The sequence below is a fragment of the Enhydra lutris genome, unplaced genomic scaffold (genome assembly GCF_002288905.1).
Source record: "Enhydra lutris kenyoni isolate GAN:26980312 unplaced genomic scaffold, ASM228890v2 scaffoldscaffold1, whole genome shotgun sequence".
NCBI lineage: Eukaryota > Metazoa > Chordata > Mammalia > Carnivora > Mustelidae > Enhydra > Enhydra lutris.
Window position 1 is genome coordinate 31968287 of NW_019154085.1, and position 22581 is coordinate 31990867.

Sequence of the window (22581 nt, forward strand, 5' to 3'; positions counted from 1 at the left end):
ACGGCCCTGGCCATTGCCAAAGCATCCGTGAGGTACACAGTATTGCACACCGATAAGCAGCTGTGGGAATGCTCGTCACTTCCTCTCCACCGCACCTCCTTGCCCCCACCCCGGCCAGGTTGGCTTCAAAATGAAAATGAGCTGGGAAAATGTCCCATACCTCTCCCCACACCAAGAAAGAAAACAAGCTTTTTCTCCCTGTTATCCCATATCCTGTTCACAAGGCTGTCTGCCCCGGGACCTTTATTGACAACTGGGTTACAAATGAGGACAAGATCACAAATAATTTATTTGGGAGGTCCTTTACATCTAGTCTAACTTCCTAAAAAATGGTGCCATTTATTTTTATATCAATTTCCAGTGTGTAGAAAAGTCAAGGATTCCTCCATTCCTGCTTCGTTACGGGAGCAGTTTCAAAATTGTGTAAGTGTCAGCATTGAACATCAAACCTTTATAGTTTAGAGTACTCTCCGGCTATATTTGAGAACATTCTGCTTGCCTGAACCAGTCCAGATAAATCTCACACACAGAGACACACACGCACACGTGCACGTGCACACAACTGGAATGTTTTGGCTCCTTGATCATCAGCGCTGAAGAGTTGGGGTATTTGATGTGTAGCCATGTTAAATCATTGCCTTCAAATGTTGCATTTGTCTTTTCACTGTTCCAGGCCCTTCCTTTCTTCCACTGCTTTTGTCCAATATGTTCAAAAGAATTTGAAACCAACTACTGGAGAAAAAAAAAAAATCAATCACTCTTCTTCATGTCCTGGCGAGACTGCCCCCCAAAAAGGTGATTTTTTTTTTTTTCTGAAAGGATTCTTCATGTATAGGCTGTGGAGACCGGAAACAGGGCCAGTTTTAGCTCCAAGTGGACAGTTCACTTATGCGATATCTGGCTTGAGATAATGAAAGGCACCTGTAAGGAAACACACGTAGCTTTTTAGGTCATGCTGGGACAATTCACAGCAAGGGGCAAAATCAGCTACACGCTGACAATGTCATATTTAATACCACGGTATCAAAGGATCGAGACTAATATTTTTATTCCGGAGACAAGTTTGACACAAGTCTGTGTCCTTGGGATTATACCCCATATGATCCTTGAGCAGACCTCATTAAGAACATGTGTTTCTAATGCCAGGGGTTATTTCATTTCGGCCAACCCTCGTGTTTCACCTAGTGGCAATCAGCCTTCACGTCGCGGCAATTAATAACCGCAAGATGTTGTTGACATCACTTAAGAAAATAACGATACAAGAGAGCCCTTGCTGGAACAGTCGGTGGGCTTTGCCAAAAATGGATACTGGGATGTCAGGCCTAATCACGCTGCCTCCGCCGCCACCGCCACCGTCGCCGCCCCTTTCTTAAGGAAGGGTAGAGATTTTTCATCCTGTCAGGAGTAATTAGCCCCAGAGAGACCAAGGCTTACTTTGTCCATACTGCCCATATTGGTAGCCTGTGACAGGGTCCATACTGTAGCCCGTGGTGCTATAGGTGGGTGGACAGTAGGACTGAGATGTTGGCAGACTGTCCAAGCTCTTCATATGGTCTAGTCTCTGACTGCAGCTGGCCGACACCGTGGTGGTAGGTTCCAGGCCCCCGGTGAGAGGGGAGAGAGCATAATCGGTCTGGGGCTGATGGGGTACGCCACCGTGGTTGGTCAGGAGTCCCATTACCTAAAATAAACAGGCAGATTGGGAGGAAGTAAGAATGCAGAGAGGATCAGATCATAGCTGAGAGCTGAAAGGATAACTGGGAAAGTCCCATTTTTATTTCTTCGGAAATCTGCTGGGACAGAAGACACTGACCACAACGCCAAGGGACACAGCCCCGCACCATGCCCAGTGATAACATCTGACTACGGCTTCAGAAAAAGGAAAGGCGGGGAGGGAAAAGGAAAAGAGGTCGAAAGAGAGCCTCACCAAGCTTCTAGAGATAAAATGGGACTAGGATCTCAAAGGAGGGAAAAGGAAGGAAGGACAGAAGGATGGAAGGAGAAATTATATCTGCTCATATAGAACAATGGCTAATCATACATTACAGCTGGAAGTTCCACATGTGATTTTAAACAGACATTCACTTATGTATTTTTTTAAAATTCAATGGATTAAAATGAAGTTCTTTTTGTGTATTTTAAGATACTTATGTCTATTCTCGGAGTGTTCCCTCCAAGAAAGTTCCTCTCCCTATCTTGGCCATTCTTAAGTAATCAGAGATAGTTACTCCCTCCCTGATGCTCCTGAGTGCTTTCCTCATCCCTCCCACTTTGAATTGTGAGAGTTTTGAGGTCAATAACCTACTCACCTTTATATTCCTAGCACCTACCTTCGTACTTGACACATACTAAGTACTGAAGGAAGGAAGGAGGGAGGGAGGGGGGAAGGAAGGGAAGAAGGGAAGGGAGGAAGGGAGGGAGGGAGGGAAGGATGGACAGAGGAAAAGAAGGAAGAAAGGTGGGAGGAAGGAAGGGAAGGGCAGAGAAGGGCAGGGAAGGGAAGGGAGAAGGGAGGAAGGAAGGAAGGAAGGAGTGGTGAACAATTTTCCAAGTAACTGCCTCCATTCCCTGCCTTTTCATTTCTTATCTAAACATTTCATATATAAGAAGGTGTTAAAAGGAAAGAAAAACCTGAAATGCAAGCACGTTCTAAAAACTCTGTTCAATTTTGTAAAGAACCCTGGGGAGCGAGAGAACTTAAAAAACAAAAAAACAAAACAAAACAAAACAAAACCACAACCACCTTGTGATTAACAGAACAACTTTCAGATCGCAGGGAAGTGTTTCGCAAACTCAAGCTCACTGACCCTTACACCTCCTGGAGATGGAAGTTAAGTGGCTAATTAATTTGGCAGCTGGAAAACTGCCACTGGAGAATGGGAGTGACTCTTCTCAACTTCGAACCATTCAGCGTCAGGAGTCAAGAAACAAATGCAGAAGAAATCAGGTACTCTGTGAAGAGCCTGTTGATCAAGTATTTCAGCGTGGGGGGGGATGGGGGGGCCCATATCCGCACACGTGGCCAGCATCTTCCTGCTGCTTTTGAGGGAGTTTGAAGCATATAGGGGTTAAAGTTACAAATAAGAGCAAGAGGAGAGGGTAGCAGTGAGCCCCGAGCCGTGACTCTGGCCTCACGCGGTCTACCGAGGCAATTCAGGCCACAGAATCCTGGATGGAGGGCTCCCAGCAAGGTGGGAGAGAGGGACTAGTCTTGCATCCCGGAAAAGACATCTTAAATTAGATTCCAAAATCAAACGCTCCCATCTAAACCAAATCTTCTTGAAATGCAGCTTTAAACTGATGTATGTTCAATTAGCCCCAACCAAGAAAAGTGGGGGCAGATCTGCTTAACCAGTTTCTATAGGGGACCCTTTCTTTCTCTATTTTAACAAGGTACCAGTTTCCCCCACCTTTCCCCTGAAGAGCTATTCTGTGTTTTCTCGCCTGCCTTTTCGTTTGAGTTGTATGTGTGAGCATGTGGGAAGCCGGGGCGGGGGAGGGGGGCTATTGGGGGGAGGGTAGAAAGCAAGACGGCAATACCCAAACTTTTAAAGATGTTCTAGGGAATCTAAATTTTCTTGAGTTATGTGGTGTGGTGAAATCGCTTTTTTAAAAGCCTTAAAAACTACTTATATTCTAAAAAAAAAATAATCATGTGTGACAGAGTGTCATTTTATTTTACTGGGGATTTGGGAAAAGTGAGAGTCACAAAACAAAGAGCCTGTAGATTCTTGGAGTTCTAGGAGGGCGGGCAGTCATCAGGACGTGGGGCTCTAATGGGCCCCCCCACACTGTTTATAGTAAGTTAATTACTTCATTTTCTTATTTAAGAACCTTGAACATAAACCAGAATGCATTTAAATTATTTCATGAATGTTCTTCCACCTCCATGTTTGTTTGTTTTCTTTTCTTGCCTTTGAGTTTGTATAGATGATTTTATAGTACATATATCTGGAAATTTTTTTTAAATGTTTCTGATGTACTCATGTGTTAAATATTTTATTTCAGCCAAATTATGCAGGCATGTCTTACTAGAAGAAAAGGATCTAAAATAGAGGTTGTTCAGTACCAAGCCTACCCTTTCAAATCAGGGCTATCTCTTTGTGTACTGGCCTGATGAACAAGAATGGATGGGGGAAATAAAAATATGACAAATGTGACCGTGGCAGTGAGAGGGGGGATAATGACCTGGGCACAAATATTTTATTGTAATCCATGCTAAGTAAAAACAAACACTTAGCAAAAGCAATTTGGTAATTCTATTAATCCCAAAAAGAAAAAAAGGCCAATGGAACTGGATAAAATGGAATTATATTTAAATTAATAGCACCCTTCCTGAAAATACTTACTTGAAATCTAGTTAATGTTATATTCTTTTAAGGGAGAAATGGAATATTCGATACACAATTATCGTTGAAGAGCAAGAACAACTGTTATTCAAAACATGCACACTCTCTCATGAGCTACATGTACATTTTTGTGATAAATGTATTTTTTTAATCCTCTGCCATATATTTCTTGTTTGCATTAACTTGAAAGAAGTAATAATTTTGTCCCTGGGAGAAAACCATGAAGATCCTTAAAGAGAAGAAATGAGTCCTTCCTCCAAGCCAAATTCAGCTGATGATTCATGGCACAACTTTGTGAGGTTGCTGAATTAGAAAATACTTGAGAACAAGATTTAAATCTAAGACCTAGAAATATATCTCCAGGAGGATGGAGAAGATGCAGTAGGATTTGCCAGAGTCAGATTCCAGGGCAAAAAGAAAGATAGTCCCTTAAGGTTCCAGGACACATTGTCCTGAAGACATCGCAGAGCATGACCCAATGAGGAGGGATGGCTGCTGAGCAAATGGAACAGGAGGAATCCCTTTGGGGTCTTCCTTTCAGTATTCCCCGTACCCCACACAAAAAGCCAGTGACAGTTTCCACCTGAGCAAGAGCCCTTAGCTCAGCAGCCCAGTACCTGCAGTGGCTAACATGAAAACCGAAAAAGACCAAGGACCAACCAACTTTGCTCCCTTTGATTTCCTCGATAGAGCCCAAGAGACAGACATTCTCCCACAAGTTCTTATGTCCACTGTGGTGGTCACATATTGTCCTTTGATTTCTTTCTCAAGATTATATAAGGATGGGAAAGAGGCACTAATATTTTCCTACACTAATAGTTTCCTAATTTCCCGAAATGGAAATTAACAAATAATTAGAAACTAACGTGATTTATTCCAATGTTTCACATGGAGAAAACTTGAGAATACATCTTTTTAATACTTCTAATTTAAAAAATGAAAAGGAAATCTGCGTTGGAAAATAAAATAGCAAATATATCAATATAAAACGGATTACTTTCCCCTAACATAATTTAAAACCTCAAGTCTCTATGGAAGAGTCCCATTACACTTTTATGTACATTTCTTTAAAAGCTATTTTGTATTTCATGTGGTTCAAGGGAAACTATGGAAATTTCTTTTTGCTACACAAAGAGGTTGTAAACGAACTTCTTAGAACTCCCCCAATATGGTTATGGAATGTCTTCCAGTCATATTTTCTTTCTAAGAATATTGTCCCAATTTCTTTTATACATGCTTTTCCTACAGCAATCTGTCACTCAAAGCCTACAATAAAATCTTCATTTGTTGCAAAATGGGGTATGTTTCCCCCCTCATAAACCATTAGTAAGCTGTTTCTACAACAGACTGGCATTTTGGGGGGGGAGGGGGGCATTGAGGGAACCATAACTGCCTGGTTTTCACAAACAATTTCAAAGAAAAATAAACTCGGGGCTAATGATTTCTGTCTACAGAACACCGACCACACTCTTACTAAATGCCAAATAATCAGTCCAGGAGATGCAATGACCAGGAAGAATTTTCCTGTAATGAAGATCTCTGTTCTGTCCCACTGGGAATGGGTGTAGGAGGAAGATTTCACACTGAGTACAACTCCTAGGTAAGGCATCTGAAAAAACCACTATTCAGCGTCTTTCCAAATCACTACCTCCAAAAACACTTCCCAGACACTGTTTCTAAATTGCTTTATGGGTAACCTTTTTAAAAAATCTAAAGCCTTGGAACCGTGTGCCAACACCAACACGTGCGCTGATCCTTCCGTCCTTCGAATTATTAGAGACATTTTCGAAAGATCTCTTTAAGGTCATTCTCAAGTTTCAGAATTCCAAATAGGTCGTTTATATCTTGATTGGAAGATTATATGGTTCAGGGGGAAAAAAATTCATTACAATTGCTTCATGCCATATTTCTCTTGAATTAATTTTCCTATTGGGAGATTAAATATAAAAGACAAAAATTATGGGCCAAATGAAGATTTATGTTTAAACCAATGAGTCTGGAAAATATTTGTCTTAGCCTAAGTGTTATGGTTTTGCCATCAGCTCACCAGAAATCTCAAACGATTTGGCAAATTATAGTGTACATCTTGGTGCTTCTTTTTTCCTTAGTAGGTATCCCAATTCATGTCTTTACTTTCTTTTTTGTTCTTAAGTCATCAGACGTTCCTGTGATTTAACATTCAATGATATACATTTCTGTATGTTTTAGAAAACATGGCTGTGAAATAAAGCTATGTATGATATAAAGGGTTTGTTGTGCTTTTTTTTTTTTAAGCTTCTACCTTCACCTCCAAAACTATATATACTGACTGCATGTATTTTTAACTTGGATAATGTATTTTCAAAACCAAACAAAAATACTCGAATGTCTAAATGGTTTTGGTTTTTGGTTTTCGGTTTTGTTTTGCGGGGTTTTTGTTGTTTTTTGTTTTGTTTTATTTTTTGTTTTGCTAACACAGATGCTGCAGGAATCGTCTGTCTGATGGTTAAATTTCAGTGACTGTATCTTGGAGTCTGGAAAAGCCTAAATTTGAACAACGGAGAACCAGAACGTTGCCTTCAGATTCAAATGCCTTAGGAATGATCCTGCAGTTGATTAGAATCTAAATAATTAGATTTTTGGCCCTGTCTGTTTAAAAGCTATAAGAGGGAAGTTGCCTGAGGACAGAAGTTTCTTTAAGGTAAGTATGGTGACCTTCTCACCCACACCCACAGTTATGGGAAGGGCATGCCTGACCTTTCTTTACCTAACCAGATAGAAAACCAGTGTTTGTAAAATGTCCAGCTAAACACATCCGTATTCTTTTATTTCACTCTTTAGCTTACATTTTGCAAGTAGCTATGTTTAATGCATGATTCAAGAGTACGAGTGCCAGACAAGTGCGGCGCATATGCTACGGGGGCTTCTAAGTTTTATTTGTAAAGAACATAGTCAGTACTGTTTCAGATCAACTCTGGGTGACAGATGCGATTTAATCTCCAGCCCTATGACCAATCACAGAATAACTTCTATTTCCTCAATTCTTTAGAGTACCTATTTCTCAATAGTGCTAAGCTGTTAAACTGACAGCAATATTCTTTAGGCACTGCTGACTAAAACATAAATCCAGGCAAAGACTCAGCATAGAAATGGCTTGCAATAATGACATATACACACACATGCACACACACATACACACACACATACATCTTGTTTACTTCTAGCCAATGATGATCCTGTCCATCTATTATCAATAAAATATAGCCCATTAAGAAAGAACTTATTCCACCCAAATGAAAAAGGTGCCAGTTGGTATTTGACTGTTAGACCCACCATGGGTCATAATAAAATTCTCATATGTTTTAATTCATTTACGCATGCCTGCATTTAATATGCTTTGTGACCATGTCTACAATTAATATGATTTATGAGAAAAGAACATGTGCAATATTGGGGGTGGAGGGGTAGAGCATCCACTTTTCTTCTTCTATGAATGAAAAATACAACAAAATGGCTCAAGGAAAACCGTTGGCTGTTAGCATATTGAGATGGACTGACAGAGCCTTGAGTAAACTTGAGGGAGTTAATGATATCCTCTTATCTGACCCTGACACATTTGCAGCATGTAATTTACAGAAGCTCTGTCCAGGGAATCTTGACAAATGCTCCTAACGATGTCAGGGCAATGTTCCATTCTAATGTAAAACAGATGTGGGTCAGATACCCTCATTCATCACTTAACACAGAGAGTCTCAAACTCTCTCTGGGAGGAATGGCATTACCTGCTGTTAACTCTTTCCACCACCCCAGCAGTCCTCCAAAAGGTAAGCACTCAAACCAATCACCACTTCAAAAACCTGTCTGAACACGTGACTGTGGAAAATCAAACATATATCTTGCTTTAATTTCATGACGACTTCGGGACATGTTTGCTAAATATTAATTGACCCTCTGGGACCTGGGATTCCAAATCTAGAAAGGGAAAAGCTTTACACTTGGGCATCCCACAGTACTTCAGGGAAATGGATTAAAACTTCGTCGCTGATTGCCCAAACGGGAAACCTGCATTCAGGGAACGGTGGCGTTGAGTCACTGTCGCGTGACCACTCATAATGCAGCCCCTTAACTGCCCAACTCTGTCTAAGATTCACGCACACACACACACAAGCTTATAATAAATTAAAAGTCCACGTTGGCTTTCAGAAAGAAGGGCTAAACTCCGCCCCTTTGAAACAAAAGATGTTGGGCAACGCTGTATTCTCTTGCCCCTGAAATTTTCCCTTCAGCCAACATTCTACCAACACCAAGGACAGACACTCCAGCCTACTAAGGGAGGACAACAGCGGCCCATCGCAACAAGGAAATCTCTTCTTTCTTCCAGGCCAGGTGTGAGGTAGGCAAATATTTCCATGGCTGCCAAAGTCAAGGTCATAAGATGCCATCTACAAATGCTTAAGGTTACAGAAGAGAAGCTTACCTGTCCTTCTCTTCATGGGAAAGAAGGTATGTTCTCAGGGTAGAGGAAGACATCAAGTGATTAAGACCAAGTGATACTAATTTAACGAGTAGATGTCGAAAAGGCTATTTCCATTAACCACGGGAAAGCAGAGGACAGCCTTGCAAAAGTCTAAGAATGAATATATCCTCCAGGAAATGTGTTCTGGCCTGTTTCACAGGCTTTGTGGTAAGGCAGAACAAGCATCCATCCAAGATGCATGGAAATTTGTAGTAACTCTACAGAGACGGGATGTCTGAGAATACAGTCTTCCAAGAACCAGAAGCTATTACCCCACTAAGCTAAGATCCTGGGTACCTCGATTCTCTCCCTTACCCAATTCCAGGGACACTGAGCCAATAAAGATGTCGTGTTGCTTTTCTGCCTGCAAATTTATTTATGTCCTTGATCACAAATTGGGCAGCGGCTGTGTCTCCTATCGCACAGGAAACTGATGTTTATGCTGGAAACACCTAGAGCCCACAGTGAAACCACTTATAGAGTTTTTAAGCTACAGAAACCACATCTGCTCCTACAGGTCTTGACAAAGTAGTGTCTTTGTAATTTAGTGATTAAAAGAATATTCCCCAACTGATAACTCAAAGTTGTTTGGTCAGATTGTCCCTTACTTTCTAAGACCTTTCCACTGTACCTGTTGTCTTAGCTACCTCTACTCTTCACTGAAGAGGGAAGCTTAGCATTTGTCGGATTCGCTTACCTTTGATGTATCCAGTACTATGAAGCTGTAGATATTTTAAAATGTGCCCATGTCAATATTGTATTACAGTAAGTCCAAATAAGAATAAGGAAAGGAGGGGCGCCTGGGTGGCTCAGTGGGTTAAAGCCTCTGCCTTCGGCTCGGGTCATGGTCCCAGGGTCCTGGGATCGAGCCCCACATCGGACTCTCTGCTCAGCGGGGAGCCTGCTTCCTCCTCTCTCTCTCTCTGCCTGCCTCTCTGCCTACTTGTGATCTCTGTCAAATAAGTAAATAAATAAAATCTTAAAAAAAAAAAAAAAGAATAAGGAAAGGAAACCATCAGCGTAACCCTGTTCTTTCCCTACTCCTAGCCCCATAGAATAAAGAACCATTGGCTCATTCTTGCTGTAGTGAGTTTTTATGTATTTGTAATCTGAATTTCTCAAACAAAACCAAGTTGTATATATCATACTTCTGGGGACTACTGTATCTCAGGCACATTATAATTCCTGCATTCTGAATGGATACCAATATTCTTTAAAATGTCTGAATATGGGGCACTTGGGTGATCAGTGGGTTAAAGCCTCTGCCTTTGGCTCAGGTCATGATTCCAGGGTCCTGGGATTGAGTCCCGCATTGGGCTCTCTGCTCAGCGGGGTGCCTGCTTCCCCCTCTGTATCTGCCTGCCTCTCTGTCTACTTCTGTCTGTCAAATAAATACAATCTTTAAAAAAAAAGTCTGAATAGAACAACTGAAAATACTCCACTCGACCAAGAAACTGCCATCCTTTTGATATCACTCAGTTTCCACATTTGTCTTTGGCAGGACAAACGTAATGTTTTTGTTTTTGGTCAGAGGTTCACAGGCTATTTTGGAGTAAACAGTAGTGAAAGTCCTGTTGCATTCATATTACTGCTTCATGAAAAAGCATTTTCAAATTTCCAAAGTACTGTGTTTCTCAGCCAAGCTCTACTGGACAATTTTTTGTTGTTATCTTCCCCCTTTAACAAGAAGATGAAACAGAAGTGAAGAGAGTTTAAGCAACTTTCCTGAAGACACACAGCTAGCAAGTTGTGGGTAAGTTTTGAAATCTGGTGCTTTTGACCTTGAGGCTCCTTCTTTAGATTGATGAATTACATCCACACTGCAATCAAGTCACTAAACAGGAACTCTTTCCTTTCTTTATGCCCTTCTCTGCCTGTCTAAACATTATTAAGCAGTTCACAGCTTCTTCTTTAAAATTACTCTTTTCGGGGCGCCTGGGTAGCTCAGTGGGTTAAGCCGCTGCCTTCGGCTCAGGTCATGATCCCAGGTCCTGGGTTCAAGCCCCGCATCGGGCTCTCTGCTCAGCGGGGAGCCTGCTTCCTCCTCTCTCTCTGCCTGCCTCTCTGCCTACTTGTGATTTCTCTCTGTCAAATAAATAAATAAAATCTTTAAAAAAAAATAAAAATAAAATAAAATAAAATAAAATTACTCTTTTCCCTGCTAAGTTTTTCTGCAGAGGGGGGTACAAGGTGTGGAAGGAAAAGGTAACATCGGACATTACATAAAAAGAAGAATCATTCATGAAAAAAAAAAATCAAGGGAAGCATTTTAGACATGGACAAATTATGAGCAGGTCTCCAACTGTGTTTTCTCTCATTCAGCACTTCCTAGGAAATGTTCCTCAAAACTTGGTAGTTTAAAACTCAACGAAAGGTCTCCATAGTTAAATCAGAAAACATGGAGTGAAACAAATATGTTGCTACACTGCAAGACTTGTCAGAGCCTTTAGGAGGCTAATGTGCCCTGGGACTTTGAAAGAAAAGGGGATATAATTTGTAACATTTATCAAGTGGTTGATTCAGAATCCATTTACCCCAAACCACCTTTCAAGGAGCCCACTATGGGGAACAAGGCTTTATGATGAGGTAGTGCTTGGTTCTTGGGTATTCCAAGATGATTGGAGCCTATTATCACTCTAGAAGCTCATAGTAAAGAGGGAATGGATACATTATCATATAATACAGTGTGGTATGTGGTACGTGTTTTCACAAGGTACGAACACACCAACGGACATCAAGAGAGGCTAAAAGACAAAGTTCTGCCTGCAAGAGTCATGGCAGAATTGCCACTGAACTAGAAATTTTCCTGTGGAGTCACACACAGAGAGCCTCAGTCCTGCGGGCACTTTTGAAATCCAAAGTTTAATCAGATTTTTTTAATGCAAGCTGCACAAAATGAGACCTCAGTTTTTTGTGAGATAAGCGGATAAGTTATTTCTTTAAATAATGCCTGCCTCCTTCATTTCTTCAGGGCTGAGGATGGGCTGCCGTCCTGTCCCAGGTAGGAAATGTTCCCTTCGAGTTGGAACTCCTACCCTGTGAGTCTGTAAAATGCGCTCACAACTGCCCATCTTTCTCGTTGATCAGCGGGAACAGCGCAATCACCAACCTCAGAAAGTCTAGTTCACTGCACTCTAGCTAAATGTCAAGAGTAATTTTTAAATATTATACTGTACATTGAAAAATACACACCTCTGATGAGACCCAGACTGTTTCACAGAAACAGATTTCTTTTAAAAAAAGAAAACAAAAAATAGTACACAACTAATGAGTAAATCCAGTCTTCTGAGTCTGCAGTACAAAGCACACATTCAGCCCCTAATTGAATAAATATGCAAGTATTCAGATTTCTGTAGATATTGCCATTTTGCAAATGCAGTAATAAATTAAAAGCTTTACATCGCATTCCAACCACACATAAAGGGTTGATTCAGACCACTGGCCTCACAGTAGAACCCAGCACGGCTTTACTGCGCTTTACTGACTACAAAGAAAAACTTTTTATTCTAGTAGTTTAGTGATAGACCTAGCAATCACACTCAATTTTTTCTCCCCCAATAGCTACAAAAATTCAAATGGACCCCAAAACCATGAGGCTGTTGCCTTTGATTTGTCCAACATACGAGGGAAAGTAGCTGATGGACTTTCTCTTTAAATCAATACAGCAGACCCACAAAAAATGTAATTCAGCAAGAAAGGTTTGCTTGTGGCTCATTTCAGCAAGATGATGTAAGATTCAGTCATTGACGCTGCTCCCTCCCTTCCTTAAAAAAAGGAGATTTGGGCCAAGTCGTTGTTTCTTGCAAAATTCTCCCAATCTGTAACAAACTCAAGAGGCTGTGGCCAGAGCTGACAAAAACCAGGGCTTGCCTCCCCTTCTTTAAGGGGAGCAACCACAACCTTCGGAGAAAAACCAAAGGTACCGGGTCAATTACAGCCCGCACCGATTCAACAAATGGATTAGCAGCAACGTTTTCAGCGTGGAGCAGAGCATCTCGAAAACATAGCATGGCAGGATGGAAACATGCAAATGGCCCATAGTTATGCTGGTGTAGCTGAAATGGGCTCATTTATAATCATAAACATCCTGGAGCCTTCGTAAACACGTGAGGTTGCAGCCCTGGCTTTGAGCTCATGGGCTGCTTCAGAAATGAAACAGAAGGCTGGAGCTTTGGAGGGGCTGCCACTTTTGCATGGACTGTCTCTCTGTCTGAGATTTGTTTGACACCCAACCAATCTCTTTAATCAAAATCATTCCTTTTTTCCTCCACAGGTGAATTTCTGGAAAGTGTCAAGGGAAGGAAGTGCCTCTGTTGGGAAACGGGCTGGTGGTGGCCGGCCACCTGCTTGTCTGGTTCTCTGCAATGATAAAGGAGTGCCGAGGATGCCAAGCCTGCAACCTGGGTGTGAAAAGGACAAAACGAATGGCCAGGCATCGAGCAGCTTCTGCACGCGTGCCCGAAAACGGCCAGAGAAATAGCTCTCCTGAAACAGGAGCCGCCTCCACACCCCTGACCAGGGTAAATCTTACCACTTTTCCATGGATCAACAGTACAAGAAAAGGTCAAGGAATTACCACGCCACAGTGAAAAAGATTTCTCCTTCTACGCCACCGAAAAGGACCCATCACAACCATTCTTAATGACGATACTGTCTCCACTTCACAGGCTGATCTGCAGTAAACCCTTATTCCTCCTCTGGACAAAGAACCATCATCATGCCTTGCAGCTACGGAATCTAAGATCATTGTGAATACCGTAGTGCAAAAAATGACAAGCAAAATCAAAAGCAGTCTTGAGTTTTGTGTACACATATTAACACTTAAATGCTTCTCCCTAATAAGTGTCTGGATTAACAAATGTTTGTCAAAAGAAACTGTGCTGAGCAATTGAAATCTGATTTGAAATGGAACCACGACGGTCTAATACATATATGCATGAAATGAAGACGCGCCCTAATAAGCGTGGCTCCCACCAAATATCCAATTTACATACATTACACACTAATAATCTCAATTTTAATATTATTCTTTAAAAGCGACTGGATGGGTGGTTGAGTTAAAGGTTTTCTTTTGTAAAATGGGGATAAGAACAAAAGTTGATCCCGGTTGTCCTCCACCATTAACCACCATCTCATTAGTAGGACAATCTACCTGCTCTTTCTTGGGTCCATGATTCCATCCCCACGAAGCCGTGATCCCGCAACCAGACAGAACAGATGTGTGGTCCACAGGTTTGATGAGATGTGCAGACCTACGCTTTGTTCCTGAGGTGTTGAGCAGCAAACAAATATTCAAGTGTTTTTAAGCCTGGTACACAAGGCTTTATGAGAATTTTTTCTTTCCTCAGTAGATTATTCATGAAACTGGACAGGTGTACTGGTTATTCAATTACAGCTTATCCAAGACCTGGACAAAAATTTGAAATGAGGCCTCGGAGCACAGCTCTTACCATAGGGATTTATTAATAACAGTTAGACGTTCCTCAAAACAAAACTTTTTTTTGGTAATTTAAGCCCATTTTCTTATTTTGTCATTGGTTTCACTCATAAACCAGAAACGAAAATCTGCCCATCTGCTCTAAACATAAAATGTGTTCATAATAATCCAGATTTATACCAAATGTATTTTTAAGCATTGCCGAATTGAGAGAGTACTCAAAATTTACGGCCTCTGAGGTTGCAATGAGGACTTCCTCTCTTTAAGGAGGAAAATGCTTAAAATGAACGTAGGAAAGGCTCAGAAAGCTTCTTGGATATCAAATGGCTCCGTAGGAAAAAAAAATGTTAATGATATAAGAGTAAATGAATCAAAACCATATGGATCAAATTTTCCCTAAAATACACAGTTTGAAAAATTAAGGAGGAAAAGTGCTTGGCAAAATGTGTTTTAGGTTTTACCAAACCCAAAACATTTGAAGAATCATTTGCAATGGTTGATGAACCCTGAATGCAGCCAAGTTGGCCCATTTTTGTATACAACATAATAGTAAAAAAAAAAAAAAAAAAAAAAAAGCTTTCTAGAAACCATGCAACCCCAATGATACCGTATTTCACTCAAGAAATCATTAGAAACCGTCACGAAAAACTGTGGCAATTATAGCCATGGGATGGGGCTGGGGCATGAAATGATAGAAGTTTGTTAAATTAATTGGCCTTATTTTGGGGGTTTGGTTCTGTGTGTTCTGGACATGGCGATGGGGCGGGTGGCAGTAAGGGTAGTGTTTCCTGCAAAGGAGAGTTAATTGGAAGAACATGGGCCAAATGTTAATTAGTCTCATGTCTTAAGCATATGGTAGGATTTCCCTGGCGCTCTGTATTCCAAGTCAGCATTCCTTCCTCTCTCCTCCATGTGCAACAAGGTGCTGGGAACGTGCCATCTGAGTCTGGAGGGGAAATACATGGTCTCTATTTCTCTGTGTTCTTTCTGTACGGTCCCCACACCAAGACAACACAACCTTTCCAAAGAAGGCTGCTACTGCGGGAGAAAGCCCTCGCTAGAGTGACTTGTATGGTCTTCTCAGAAGGTGTTTGCCATTCAGTAAAAAGAGACCCATCTCTTACAAGGGGTATGTGTTTCAGATGAAATGCAATTCAGAGACAGCAGAAAAGGCTGAGGTCGTAGCCCATCCCCTCTGTCACCCATCCCTGGGACTCTTGTCTCAGATTCCCCGACAGATCCAGTCTCTGGGAGAATGTGAAGTCAACCCCTCCACTTGGCGAAGCCTTTGGACGACGCCTGCAGGAAAATCAGGTCAAATATCAGTGCTAGACCTCTGGAAGACTCGCTAAGCCATTACACTTCCTCAGCAAGTGAAATGTATCATTTGTGCTTATATGAGAATTAGTAACAACTGGAAGAGAGAGATTTTTGGCTCTGAAGTCGGCCAGCAGCTCACCCTGCCATTTAGATCACTGTGCGGCAGTGGTCTAAGTTTTTCCACAAGAAAAATGGCCATATTCTTCAGATACAGCTACTGATTCCCTCGGAACAAGAGGAGTTTGAGGAAGGATGCCCACGTTTCTAAAACATTTTGTTAATATTCTGATCTTTTGTCAAAATACATGTCAGTCTGTTGCTCCTCAAATCTGACCAGCCGGACGGGTGTGACCTCCTGTGTCACTGTGTCACACCTGTCCCTCATGAAGTTGAGACCCTCCCTGAGAAAAGCACTGAGCAGGGCATTTAAGAAATGCCCTCGGGCTGATGGCTCTGATTCCAAGCTCTAGAGGAATCCTGGCTTGAGGGAGGAGATATGTCAGAGACTCCAGGAGAAAACCAACACTAGGACTCGCACACAGAGAGAAACAAGTCTCATGCGATCCAAGTCTGAATGGCCAGCACCACTAGGAAGAAAGTCAAACGCGATGCACACATTATTTTGAACAGGTAAAGCAGCCTCCACTGAAAAGACCTACAATGAATTGATTGAAACAATTCAAAAGCCTTTAAATCCAATTCCATGTAAATGAGCTGGTGGGGAAAGGCCAATGCTGAAATGTTAAGATAGAAAGCAACATGGAAAGTTATATACACTATTATTTCCATTATATTTTTTAAAAAGGCGTAAGACCCAAAAGAGCTGGAACGCAGTATGTAAAAATATTAACAGAGGTTGCCTAGGGTAATTTCTTTTTTCTACTCTGAAGACACTTTAAAAATTTTTTTTTCCATTTTCTACAATAACCATGCAGGACCTTTATTATCAGGGAAGTTAATAGGAAAAGTGTGTAAAGCAAAAAGCATGTAAAGAGCATATTAGCAAAAAGAATGTCATTTAACATGAACCAAAAACTTTTAAAAACTCATCTCTAGTAAATGGTTTTAAGATGTGATGAAAGCCCCCTGCCTCTATTTTTCATGAAACCTCTTCCCTCTCTGCCCAACCACGTACTCTCATGGGGGCGATCCTAGACTCTGAGCCAAGGGCCCCAGGTTCCAGCCCCAATTCTCTCTCTAGCCCCTGGTGGTCTTCAGCAGGCCTCAAGCTCTCTGAGCTTCTAGCTGACTCGTCCGCAGATTAGATGTCCAGAGAGAAGCAGAGGAAGTGGAGGAGGAAAAGAAGAGGAGAAATGGTAAGACTAGTCCCATTTTGAATATCCTACAATCCAATCTATTCGTAAGCCCTTCTATCTTATCAGCAGGAAGACCGAAGGACCTTTCTTTTCTCTCTTCTTTAGTTAAGAGGTAAACCAGGCTGTTCAGAGTGGGCTATCTTTGAATTATCTTTAGGATATTCCAAATAAAACCAGACAACCAAAAGTAGGATTGGTCCCCTCCCCCTTGCTTCAATAGAGGCAATCCTCGGAAGAAACAAGGAGGAACTTCATCATACTGTCTGTCCCTTATCTAACTCGCTGAGCATGCGGCAAGGACAAAGACAACATGGATTCCTACTGGTGGTTTCAGGAGGAAATATAGGATCGAAATGCAAAATATCCGGGATATGTACAGAGTAATAAGTAGGGAATTAATATTTAAGAGCATAATAAAGAAATACAGGAAGGGTTGCCTGTGGAATTTTCCATTGCTTGATATTGGAATGATTCCCACCCTACTGCCAACTCTGGGATCATAAAATCAAAGAACAGTTCCAAGATTAAGTGCCAATAACTCCAGTTACATAATACTAATAGAATAGAATAGAATGAAATAGAATACGGTTATTATAACATACAAGCTCATAGACTTACAAGAAGCTAAGACTTTTACTTCGAGAATACAGATCCATGTCATTATTTCTTTTCTGATTAACACGAAAGAAAACCAAGGGTGTCCTGGGTCTCACCTTGCAGAAGCGGTTAGGGTTAGTTTACTTTTTATGAAAACTTTCACAACCCAGTCGTGTTCAAAAAAGTTCCGCTACGGCCCCAAATAATTGATGTTAAGAACCGCAGAGATCACTGCTTCTGATGTGCCTTCTCAACTGTGGAGGAGGCTTCTATAAGTCTATATAAATGCTATAAATCTGGCATTTTAAAGAGGAATCTACTAACATAAGTCCATGATATTCATGCAAAATCCCATTCACACATGCCAGCACTTGGAAATTAAATGTATTAAAGTCCTGTAGGAAGGCACGTTTATTGTTTTTCATGTTGTTATTTTTCAGCCAAGGTTTAAAGCTACCTCTTATTTCTTATCCCAGGATGTGCTATAGGAATCTATGAAACTTAATTACATTGACTGTTACAAAAAAGGATTTATGAACTTTTGCCTCGAGGCAGAAATGTTTATTTCATTGCCTTTGCTATTCATTCTTTTCAACTCCGACGGCTTTGAACTTTTCAGCTGCTCAGAGTTATCACCGTGGTGCAGAGCCCAGGACCTGCACTCCCAAGACGCAAACCACAAGTTGAAGAAAACGAAGAAGGCAAAGATATAGGAGTCGTTATTTTGGCCACCCTTTGTGCCATTAAAATCTCATTTTCTGCCTATTAGAATGCCCTCTTGGTGCTTAGGCGGCGGTGATAGTCAGTGATTAGTGTGTAATTGAGTATAATTGTCTTTTCACTTTTCATTTCTGTCATTCTGAGCTTCTCTCTGTTTTTCTAACCACCAAGAGGAAAAAGGGGGTTAAGAAAAGATAAAGCTGTTGAAACTCTCCCTCTCGGCCCTGAAGAGATTCTTGATCGCAATTATAGATTGCAACCCCGTTGTGACATTTCTCCAAATTTAGTGGGCAACTATCCTCGCCACCTGGGCCAAGAGCTCTCTAATAAAATCAAGCGATCTGTCTTTAAACAACTGCTAATAATGTCAACCTCAGACAGATGCCACATGGAGGAAATTTATCCAACCCTCTGACATGCAATTATCAAGGCAATTTATTAATATGATCTCTAAAGAAAGGCTGATAGTCCAATGCAAATTAGAAAAACAATTACAACATTCAAGTATCTATATATTCCCAAAGTAGCAGTAATTCTCCTAATTTGTGCATTTATAACTCATTTATCCCAGAGTTCGGGATCATCAGCTGGTCTCCCTCCACACAACTTGCTTGCTTCCTCTCCAATTGTTTTAATAAAGCGCTGGTGTTTTCCTACTAGGTGCTTTTGTTCACAACCAGATCAGCTGATCAGTTACCTTTTTAAACAAACAAACAAACAAACAAAAAATGTGTCTAAGCTTCTAACCCAAAGCTCAGAACTAGGGGGTGGACTGGACCAGTGCCTTGACAACGAGATATAAACACAGACTCTCCCTGATTACATTAAAAATCACTTGGATTGTAAGCCCAAGCTACAACTTTTGATACAGCCCGTAGGAAGGGTGGAGAGAAAGGAAACCAGAAAACTGAAATCATGTGGCTTGTATAAAGAATACATTATGGTTTAAATTTGGCAATTCATTATATGACCGCCTAGGGGAATTGACTGTTTGCTTCTGGGATACAGCAAATCGTCTGTCTGGAAACACAGGACTGACCTGAGGTGAAAGGCCATTGCCAATGGCGGGGTTCATGGGGTTGGAGGGCCCAGACGGAGGCACAAAGCTGTCTGTATAGCTGGAAAATCCATGCCGGGTGCTGGGGAGGCAGTAGGCAGAGCTGCTGTCTGGGTTCGAAGGAATAGTGCTTTGGTGTACGGTGCTCGGAGGAAGCGGCTGAGGTCTGTGAACGGTGCTGCTGGGATCCGACACCGCTGCAATGAAGAAGACTATCAGCTCTTAACACTCCTCGCAGGCTGGCAGGAAAAGCGCGGAGCCAAAGTTCGCATCCTGGAGCCGCCAGGAGTATCGGTCGCTCAGACCAAAGATGAACTTGAAACTGCGTTTCTTACCATGCACAGAGAACCACTCATTCCAAATAGAGCCCCGTCACTGCACCAAAGTGCAAGGATGTAACTTCTTTATATACTTTCAGGGCAGACTCACCCAGAACACGAATGCAGAAATCACATGAACAATGAGAACGAACCTATTTTTGGTAGCAAATATTATGAATCAGCCTAAGAACAAACCAGTGTCAGAATCGCAAGTCTCGCGTTTCATACCAAACGCGCTTTCAAAGCACCTAAATATTCATGTGAAATGCCTGGAATACTATCTTTCATAATCCCAGAGAATTCAGTCTTCTCACTGAACCCATTCACCTCTCTGCGCCGTCCAACAGCGACCTGATCAAAGCTTACCTTTGCTCTAAGGCTGCTGTGGTTAGTAACTCTCACAGAACTTCAGTGAACTGCTGACAGGAGTGCAAAGGTAGAAGCAAAATTTTAACCAAAAAAAAGCAAATGGCATATTTATTTAGGAAAGTTGTTTGGTTTGGTTTCATTGTTTTGTTTTGTTTTAAAATATGGAAGCAGGGGTTCCTGGGTGGCTCAGTGGATTTAAGCATCTGCCTTCAGCTCAGGTTGTGATCCTGGGGTCCTGGGATGGAGCCCCATGTTGGGGCTGTGGGGGGCCTGCTTCTCCCTCTCCCTTTGCCCCTCCCCCACTCATTCTTGCTCTCTCTTAAATAAATAAGTAAAATATTTTAAAAAATAAAATAAGGGGCACCTGGGTGGCTCAGTGGGTTAAGCCTCTCCCTTCAGCTCAGGTCATGATCTCAGAGTCCTGGGATGGAACCCCACATCTGGCTCTCTGCCCCAGCAGGGAGTCTGCTTCCCCCTCGCTCTCTGCCTGCCTCTCTGCCTACTTGTGATCTCTCTCTCTCTCTCTCTGTCAAATAAATAAATAAAATCTTTTAAAAAATAAAATAAAATACTGAGTGTTATAACATAGCTCATCTAGGGCAATCCAACTATGTCACCAAACAATGTAGCTTTCTGAAATGGGACAGGTAAACCTCCAGGACAGCCTGGTATCAGGTCATTAACACCCAAACAACAGCAATGTCAGCATCGAGGAAGATCTCCCAGCAGCAGAGAACGCAATGGGGAGTTCTATTTTATCCCCTCGACTCCCTCCGTACCTTGCGGAATAGCTGTGGGCTGGTAAGACGTCTCTGACAGCTGGTATGTCGGCAGGGTCGGCATGGCAGTGGGAGGGAACCCCCCCGGAATGAGGTGGTTGAAAGCCATCAGCTGATTGGCCCCAGCTTGCTTCCTCCATCTCGCACGGCGGTTGCTAAACCAAACCTATGGATTTAATTTAAAATTTGAGGATTTCACTGATGAAATAATAGTACATTCTTAATGAATTTTTCTTGCTAAAACAGATTAAAGGCCCCTGACTGACAGGGCAAAGAGATGCAAGAGCCCTCCATCTTCTGTTATATTGTGGAGAGAAAGGAGAGCTCAATGTCAGAGGTCAGGAAAGGGGCTTCCTGGAACTTCCATGGTCCTGCAGAGCCCCCACAAGCCCCAGGATGACCATGGGCAGGGATGGCTGAGCAGGAGTGGAAGCCACTGGAACTCTTCCCCATGGTCGCCATCACCAACACCTACTCGCCTTCACCTATCACAGCACTGTAGGGAGCGTGTATGAGCTTCCTCGACCCGTACGTGACCTATGTCCTAACTGGATCTTGCCTATCACACTAACTTTGTATTTAATATTTTTATCAGTCTATCTTTGCATTTCTATGGTCATTACAGGCATAGCTCCTATATCGTCCTATAAACTGACCAGGAGGAGAAATGGAAACATTGTTCCATCCCTTTTCAAAGTTGAGACATTGCTCTGATCTTAATGGAAATAAATGCCAAAGAGGTATGTCAAGAAATGAAAGCATTTTATCTAAGAAGATCCCTTAAATAATTAATTATTTCTTCCAACAACAGCTTTAAGCACCTATAATACTCCGTGCCGAGTACGGAGGTACATTCAGAAAAAATTGGTATAATATAATAAAATGCCTTTGGAGAATTCAAAGCCGGTGTATTTTGGTAGAGAGCTGGGGAGAAATGGTGATAATGGGAGTAAGAAATGTAACTGGACATCTAAAACGTTAAGGAATTGTGATATTAGGCTTTTAACGGACCCCATCTCCTTGCCCAGTTTTTACATCTGCGGCTTAAATGTGGAACTTTGGAGGATTTGAGAGAGTGCTTTTATGATGTTTCTCCCAAAATTATACAGTATTTCTACCAATTAAAGGTATCCTAATTCCTATATGGAAAGTTCGTTGAAAACTTCATAAAAATAAAACATCGTGCTTGCAGTCAGAAGGATAAAGGGATGAACCTTGCACCCCAGTAACCTTCAGGCTTATCCTCTGGAATTCACAGAGTCCTCAAGGAAACCGAAATAAGAGCTCACGAGAGGAAGAAGCTCCATATTTGGAAATGCAGAGAATCAGGGAAAGTTTTGAGTGGACAGAGAGTTTGAACTCATTTTAGAGTATAGATATGATTTCAACAAAAGGTCACTCCAGATGGAGATGATAATGAAGGAGACCAACTTGTCTAAGGAAAGGTAAGACTTGATTTCCTTATAGAACAAAATTAACAATTATACAACTTAACTGAATTTTTCTGAAATCGTGGAAACTCTTGAAAGAGTGGAGGTAGGAATTTCTCCCTTTTGGAGCAAAAAAGCCCAGTTTAACAAATACCTCACCAAAGCATCTGCTTAAACTTTTGCTAGTCACCCAAGCACTTGTCTGAAAAGGAGTCTGGTCTTCTCCAGGCACATCCTATGATACCGGTAAAGAAAGCTGTTTGAACTTCCTCAAAATACTAACATTTAATACTCTTTAAGTTTCCAACAGGAAAAGAAGGTAAGTCAATATTTTTCCATGTTGATACATAATTGAGTTAGAGTTTTACTTAACTTAATAAATTGCCACCTGG

The 22581-nt window shown here is 41.6% G+C and overlaps 1 protein-coding gene across 2 annotated transcripts in view; it reads right to left on the reverse strand.

The window, feature by feature from the left end:
* Positions 1–886: 886 nt before the first annotated feature.
* LOC111144177 (paired box 3) overlaps positions 887–22581 on the reverse strand; it is a 97683-nt gene continuing 75988 nt past the window's right edge. For both annotated transcript variants that reach the window (XM_022498375.1, XM_022498365.1), the window contains exons 6-9: positions 20760–20925; positions 19274–19488; positions 1435–1681; positions 887–921 (exon numbers count right to left, since the gene is read on the reverse strand). In XM_022498375.1, the coding sequence (XP_022354083.1) occupies positions 887–921; positions 1435–1681; positions 19274–19488; positions 20760–20925 (663 nt within the window). The remainder of the gene's footprint in view (positions 922–1434; positions 1682–19273; positions 19489–20759; positions 20926–22581) is intronic.